General features: G+C 42.0%; 1 protein-coding gene across 1 annotated transcript; it reads left to right on the top strand.

The window, feature by feature from the left end:
- Nucleotides 1–940: 940 nt before the first annotated feature.
- On the top strand, nt 941–2,191 carry LOC104420582 (monooxygenase 2). The gene is made up of 2 exons (XM_039310601.1): nt 941–1,178; nt 1,317–2,191. The coding sequence occupies exons 1-2, from the start codon at nt 1,103–1,105 to the stop codon at nt 1,841–1,843; spliced, it is 603 nt and encodes a 200-aa protein (XP_039166535.1). The 5' UTR covers nt 941–1,102; the 3' UTR covers nt 1,844–2,191.
- Nucleotides 2,192–8,442: the final 6,251 nt, after the last annotated feature.

Genomic DNA, 8,442 nt, shown 5'->3' with positions numbered 1-8,442 from the left:
GCTAGTTTTCTATACCGTAAGGGGTAAAGAAACTTCCGAGAGTTGAATGCAGACAAACTATATCCACCGTATCATGAAATGTCTTCTACCAAGTATATCCATCAGACCTTCGGTCTCATTATCGAGCAGAACGACTTCCAAGCCTTTGTGCTGCCGGAGATACGACTGTTTCTCCAAGTTTTTCTTTCCATCGGTCTCTGAGAAAGAGTTGAATTGGGAGGAGGTATTACACTCAGTCAGATATTGCAGAAGCACCATGCCATATAATAGCACGTGCACAAGATGCATGATGACACCTAAGCGGGACAAACGCCTGAACTTAAAATGAAAGGCTTTTCTGTATTATTTTATCAATAGGTAGTCCTTCCTCTCATGCCTCTGTCCATGCGAGTTCCATTGACATTTTAGAGGTTCTTATTGCAGGGTGATGACCACTTCCACAATTTCGGGACTTCCTACAGCAGAGAGACCATTCAGTGCCACGGGGACACAGTTAAGTCATTTAAGTTCGTAATTAGCCAGTCAATTAATTAGATTCGGCCCTTGCACATCATGTGGAAAAATGAACATTGCTTTCCCTTGTGTAATTGGGTGCAATACTGCAGGAGAGACCATGAAGTTCGCTGTATGCAGAGGAAAATCTTGATGGAAACACTAGTGAAAGAACTTCCAAGTGGCACCATAAAGTTCTCTTCCAAGGTTGTTTCGATTGAGCAATCCGGCAACCTTAAACTTATCCATCTTTCTGATGGTTCAAATCTCAAGGCGAAGGTATTGCATCATCCTTTACCATTAAGTAGGAAGATTTGAGTAGAATGACAGTGAGATATCTTTGCTTGAGGACAACCCCTTTGTCTGCAGAAAATGGGCTCACTTTTGCAAGCAAAACGATGTCTTATGGTTTAAGTGACCTTTCTGCTAACGCTTTATCTCTAGCTGCTAGGTGTTGCTCGGGTGTGATGGAGTGAACTCGGTTGTGGCAAAATGGCTAGGCTTCAAGGCGCCTGCTTTCGTTGGCCGATTTGACATCAGGGGCACCGTGTATTACGAGAATGGTCATGGTTTTGAGCCCAAGTTTTTCCAGTTTGTTGGTCAAGGAGTCATGTCTGGCATTATCGCGTGCAATGATAAGACCATGTATTGGTTTGCCAGTTTTTCTACTTCCATGTCCAGCCAGGGTGAGTTTCTAAGTGCTCTCTTTATTTATGAAGAAAAACCCCTTTCCTTGATATGAGCCGGCATCCGCATATATTAAATTCTTCTTGTCAATCACACATACTTTCTGCAAGCACTTTATGTCATTTTCTGTGATGAAGAGATGGAAGAAAATCCAGCTGAGGCGAAGCAATTCGTGCTGAGCAAGCTCGGAAAAGTTGCCGATAACTTTAAAGCTGTCATACGCGACACAGAATTGGAAAACTTGTCCATAGCTCCACTCAGGTTCAGACACCCATGGGACATTTTATGGGGACGCATAAGCAAAAGCAATGTCTGTGTAGCTGGAGATGCATTCCACCCCATGACTCCAGATATAGGCCAAGGAGGCTGTTCGGCTCTAGAAGATGGGGTCACCTTAGCAAGATGCCTCGGTGAAGCCTTGAGGGACAAGCAAGGCATTAGAAGTGAAGAGTACAAGAGGATTGAGATGGGCCTGAAGAATTATGCCAAAGAGAGAAGATGGAGAGCATTTGAGCTCATAAGTACAGCCTATATGGTGGGATACATCCAAACAAGCAATGGCAGGATATTGAGCTTCTTAAGGAATAAAGTGCTGGGCGGGTTCTTCGCCAGGCAGCAGCTGAAACTAGCGAGTTTCGATTGCGGGAAACTGACAACTTCCTGAATTCAGACCCTACTCCTATATTTCGTTGTTTCCTTTTCATGGTACACAGTGTTGTCTCCACTTGGTGGGATACATCCAAACAAGCGATGGCAAGATATTGAAATTCTTAAGGAATAAGTACTGGGTGGGTTCGTCGCCGGGCGGCAGCTGAGACTAGCGAGCTTCGATTGCGGGAAACCGACAACTTCCTAAAATTCAGACCCTACTCCTATATGTTGTTTCCTTTTCATGTTACACAGTGTAGTCTCCACTTTCCTCTTGTTTTTTCTCCTCTTTTTCGTTCTCTTCATTTGATGAAAGCCTCAGCTCATGGAAGTTATGTGTTTATGCTGTACTCTCCCTAAGTCTTTATGCGAGAATGTGATTTTCCATTTATAATTAGGGGAGGCATATCCATGACTGTTCCCCTCGAAGAAAAATGACAAAAAAATCCTAGTGTAAATTTCTCTGTCTGTCTGTCAAATATGCGTGTGTTTACATTAAAATGCTTCAGAGAATGATTGTAATCAAAAGTAAATCTTGGAAGCAACGCATCCCTATGATTAGCCAGTTTGTCCCCAAGTCAGTGTAAGGAATCGAGGACCACTTTGACTGAGGGACGAGTTAAAACGTCAATTAAGCGCATAGGAAGACCCGGAGGTCGTAGTAATATGGCAAATACGCGCAATGTTTCACCTAATTCAATTTCACAAGTAGTCAAATGTCTGTAAGAGTTTTCTTTATGTGGGCTACATTAATTGAGATTGTAATTACCGTTTTACGGCGTTGGTCTAATAAGGTAAGGCATAAAAGCTTCTTAATGGTCGGATATGGGGGGCATTTGTGTGGGCCGAGTTGGGCCTAGCCCGTGATGAGAGGGCCCGTCCAAAACTCTATAAATAGCGCTAAGGTCCCTCCTCTAGCCCTCACTGTTCCAAAATTCTCTCTCAACTCGCATAAGGTAATCTGTGAGTGGCGGTCTCATCGAGCCAGGATTCGAGGGTTATAGAGGTGAAGATCTTCAGCATTGAAGGCCCGAATTGTTGTCATTTTGCTCCAAGAACGATGAATACCAAATCAGGTACACAAATCTTCGTCTTTAACCTTAGGATGTTCGATATTCTAGTTATGTTGATCTTGGGAAGCCGTTTAGACGGCCTACATTTGGTATCAGAGCCTGCATAAACTAGAAATCGAACATAGGGAGCTGCTTTGAAGAATTTATCCGAATGAAACTTGATTTTGACCATGTAGTCAGATTAATCTTGCTGAGCTGAGAGTTTTCGTGGGTAGCATGTCTCCGGCGGTGGCCGAATTTCCTGTTAATACCCATTTTCGGACTTGACCTCAACTCGGAAAGTTTTGCTCGTCTTTCATGATTTTTGGTCCGATAAAAGTGAAATTTTATTGTATATATGGCTTCTCCTCGTTGATACGAGCATTTTGGTATGTAAAACGCCTCAAAACGACGCCGGAAGCGGCCGCACGCGCCTCCACGCGCCGAGACGGAGCTCGGAGTCGGCCCCACGCGCCGCCGCGCCGTCTCATGCGCGCTGATGCGTGGACCGACACGCGGCTTCGCGCTCGCGGACCGCCTCGGCGGTTCCGCCTCGACGGTTCCGCCTCCGCCGACACGTGTCGGAGATGACGTCATAGTGACGTCACACGCACCGCCTTACGTGCGACCGCCACGTGGCATGTGACGTCACGGATGACGTCACCTTGATCCGACCCGGGTCAACCGGGTTGACCCGAGCCGTTGACGGTTGACCGGGTTGACTTGAATCGTTGACCGGGTTGACCCGAACTGTTGAACTTTGACCGGGTTGACCCGACCCGGTGACCTTTGACCGGGTTGACCCGACCCGTTGACCGTTGACCGGTTTGACCTTACCCGTTGACCGGTCGGACCGGTTGACCGATGACCGGTCGGACCGGTTGACCGTTGACCGGTCGGACAGAATCGGTACGCCAGCGTGTGCAACTCACGCGCCGCGCACTCTAGCGGCGCGTGAGGGCGCGTGTGACGTCCGTTGGGCGCGTGGTTGATGTCGCCGTGCTCGTATGTAAATTTCCTATCTTTTGGTGTGCTTATTTGTATTTTTTGATGCATTTATGGATATGAAAATGCATGTGAAACCCTAAGGTATGTGATTTTGAGGTAATTTTGGTGTATTTTCATGAATTTCTCTATGGTTTTGGAAATACAAATGCATGCCTATGATTATATCATCACTTGAGGAATATGTGTAGTGTTGATTTATTAAAAGCATGTATTAGTGGATGGAGCAATGCAATTAGCATGACTTGTGATTTTTAGTGACAAATAGCCCATGTCATAAAGTCTAAAATCACATGTGAAAGGTAAATGTGAGTTATAAAGTTATATCCCTGATATGAGATAATTTCGATAATTCAGTTGGGTTGTGACCGCCAAATTGGCACACTTGATTGGTTTTGAGAAATATCGTTCGCATATTGTAAAGGGATGTCTTCTATTCTGATGCATGTTTATACTCCCAAAGGAGGTAATTGTGTGTTAGTTTATGGAGGGATACATGTACATCATATGGTTGAAAAGTGACTAGCCTTAGTGGTTCATACACCCAAAGGTGGTGAATTCGCGAAATGTTAGAATATATTTTCCTGGACCGCTGTCATGTGAAGAGTATACAATTGCATGTCATATATTCTACCCAAAGGTGCTTATATGATGATGTATGTAGCTCTTAAGATATGTGTTTAGCACTCACATGATGCTAATTATATGTATTGCTTGTAAAATCAGTCACCTTCTTTGTAAATGGCAATTCCATTGCGATTGAGGTTCTTACTGGATCAAACTTCAAGAAATGGAAAGAGGATTTTCTGTTTGGGATGGAGTTGGTAGATGTTCACATTGCTCTTACTGAGGATAGGCTGGCAGACCTTACTGATGCCAGTACAGAAGTCCAGAAAGTACGTTTTGCTGCATGGAAAAAGAGTAATAGGATTTGCTTGCTCATTATGAAACGGTCAATTCAGGAACATTTGATGAGTGGCTTGCCAATTGACTGTACTGTTAAGGAAATGATGGAAGCTTTGGAGGCTAGGTATCGTGTCTCTTCCAATGCTGAGATAGGTACTCTTATGCAATCACTCTTTAATATGAAGTATGATGGTTATTTCGGAGTTAGAGATTATGTGCTTAGGATGGTAGATCTTCAGACAAAACTCCGAATTCTTCAAGTTGATATCCCTGAAGCTTGCATTGTGCATCAAGCATTAAATACTCTTCCTCCTGACTTTGGAATTATCAAGACGAACTATAGTTCGCAAAATGAGACTTGGTCGATCAATGACCTTATAGTTAGAGTAGTGGCAGAGGAAGAGAAACTGAAGAAAGAAAGAGGGCATCTTGCCTTGTATGCCTCTAGTTCTGCCAGTAGGAAGGGAAAATGGATTGCACATCATAGAGGAAATCCTAAAGCCATAGGGACTTCTAACCATATAGCCCCTAAGAGGGGAAATCCTGAAGCTGCTGGCCCCTCCACCACTGTGGTTCCTAGAAAGGCACCTTTTAAGAGGGAGGGTGTCCTTTGTTACTTTTGTAGGAAGAGGGGACACATAAAGAAACATTGTGATGGCTATAAAGCTTGGTTGTCTAAAAATGAGCATAAAGGTAATGATTCTTTGGCATTTGTCGTGAATCCAACCTATACGAAGCCACATCCAGTTTCTTGGTGGCTAGATAGTGGTGCGACTAATCATGTTGCATTTACCATACAGGGATTCACAAATATAAGGACGCCAAATCAGGATGAATCAAAGCTCACTGTGGGAAATAACAACAAGATCGACGTTGAGTTCGTGGGAGATGTCATTTTGATTTTAGATATTGGTTTTAATATGATGTTAAGAAACACTTTCTATGTATCTTCCTTTAGACAGAACTTAGTTTCCGTATCATGTTTGGACATGTGTGGTTACTCTTTTGAAATAAAGAACAATACAGTATCTATGTTCTTTAGTTCAAACAAGGTTGGATGTTGCAACATGTTTAATGGATTGTACGGATTGTGTTTATCTCCCAATGATATATACGGCGCTAATACAATTGAAAGTGTTGTTCCCAAAAGACCTCTACCTAAGGAACAGTCTTATGCGTTATGGCATAAACGATTAGGTCATATATCCAAAGAAAGAGTGGAAAGGCTGATAAAGACTCACATCCTGCCTACTCTTAAAAGTGACTTAGAGACTTGCATAGACTGTTGTAGAGGAAAGATGACTAAGATAAAGAAGAAAACCGCAGTTCGAAGTTCTGATTTACTGGAAATCATTCACACTGATATCAGTGGACCCTATACTACAACTTTGTGCAGAAATTTTTATTTCATCACGTTTATTGATGATTATTCTCGGTATGGTTACCTATTTCTGATTAAGGAAAAGTCTGAATCTCTTGACAAATTTAAGATCTATCGAACTGAAGTTGAGAAACAGTTAGGAAAGGTAATAAAGGTGGTTAGATCTGATCGAGGTGAAGAATATTATGGTAGACATGGTAATGTTGGGCAAATTAAAGGACCATTTGCTAAATACTTAGAGGATTCTGGGATAGTGGCTCAGTTTACTATGCTTGGAAGTCCTGAACAGAATGGAGTGGCTGAAAGACGCAATCGTACTCTCATGGATATGGTAAGGTGTATGATGAGTAGGACTAATTTGCCTGATTTTTTTATGGGGTGAGGCTTTAAAAACAGCCCTTTATATATTGAATCGTGTTCCTACCAAAGCTGTTACATCGACTCCTTTTGAGTTATGGACTGGACGCAAACCAAGTTTGAATCATTTCAAGGTGCAGGGATGTCTGCAGAAGTAAGATTAAATAATCCAACATTAGGCAAGTTGGAGGCTAAAACCACTCGATGCTACTTTGTATCTTACTCAGAATATTCAAAGGGATATCGGTTTTATAATCCAAGTGGAGGAACAAGGATTGTAGAATCACAAACGGCAAAGTTTCTGGAATTTGATGTAGCCGAAAAGCATGATTGCTCACAAATTAGTGAACATGACAACATGATGAGACCGGTTATGTCTTTCTCCTTACCTATGCAGACAATTATGGAGCCTACTGTGCCATAAACCGAACCTGTTAATACCGATAATCCTATTGATGAAACGGCCACAGATGAAGTTCTTCAAGTTCCTCAAACTCAAAATGAAGTTATAGTGGCTCCACTTAGAAGGTCTACTAGGGAAAGGCGTTCAGCTATACCACCGGACTATATAGTCTATTTAGGAGAACATGATTACGATATAGGCTGCATTATAGATCCAGTGACTTATATAGATGCCGTTTCCTGTCCTCAATCAAGTTTGTGGTTGGATGCAATGAGAGATGAGATGCAGTCTATGAAATATAATGGCGTTTGGGAGCTTGTTGAATTACCGGAAGGATGTAAGCCTATAGGTTGCAAGTGGGTTTATAAGACTAAAAGAGATTCAAAAGGAAAGATTGAGAAATTTAAAGCCAGACTTGTGGCCAAGGGCTTCACTCAAAGAGAAGGGATAGACTATGAAGCAACCTTTTCTCCAGTTTCTTCTAAAGACTCATTTAGAGTGATCATGGCGTTAGTAGCTCATTTTGACATGGAATTACATCAGATGGACGTTAAAACTGCTTTTCTAAATGGAGACCTTGATGAAGAGGTTTATATGGTGCAACCTGAAGGTTTTACAGTAAATGATCCAAGTAAGTTTGTGTGTAAACTAAATAAGGCTATTTATGGTCTCAAACAAGCTTCCAGACGGTGGTACTTGAAATTTCACAATGTTGTTACTTCTTTTGGTTTTGTTGAGAACAAAGTAGATCAATGCATATACTGCAAGGTCAGTGGGAGGAAATTTATTTTTCTTATACTTTATGTGGATGATATTTTGCTTGCAAGTAGCGATGTTGGATTGCTGCGAGAAACAAAACAAATGTTGTCAAAGAATTTTGACATGAAAGACTTAGGTGAGGCATCCTTCGTTCTTGGAATTGAAATCCATAGGGATCGTTGTCATCGTATGTTAGGTTTATCTCAAAAGGCATATGTTGATCGTATTTTGGAGAGATTCAACATGCAGGATTGCAAACCAGGAAATGTTCCTATTGTTAAGGGTGACAAGTTAAGTCTCTCCCAATGTCCTCAATCAGATTTTGAGAAAAAACCAAATGAAGGATGTGCCTTATGTTAATGCGCTTGGAAGTATTATGTATGCTCAAGTTTGCACTAGACCAGACATCGCTTTTGTAACAGGGCTTTTAGGCAGATATCAGTCAAATCCAGGTCACAATCACTGGGTTGCTGCCAAAAAGGTCTTGAGATACTTGAAAAGAACAAGAGATTATATGCTGATGTATAGATATGTCAATGATTTGCGATTGTTGGCATATTCAGATGCAGATTTTGCTGGTTGTGAGGATGATAGGAAGTCGACAACAGGATATATATTCATGTTGGCAGGAGGTGCAGTATCATGGAAAAGTGAGAAACATAAATCTATATCTTCCTCTACCATGCAAGCGGAGTTTATAGCATGTTTTTCAGCTGCTACTCAAGCAATTTGGCTTCGGAACCTCATTAAGG

Source organism: Eucalyptus grandis, chromosome 4 (genome assembly GCF_016545825.1).
Source record: "Eucalyptus grandis isolate ANBG69807.140 chromosome 4, ASM1654582v1, whole genome shotgun sequence".
NCBI classification, from domain to species: Eukaryota; Viridiplantae; Streptophyta; class Magnoliopsida; order Myrtales; family Myrtaceae; genus Eucalyptus; species Eucalyptus grandis.
This window is presented reverse-complemented; position numbering and strand designations above follow the sequence as displayed.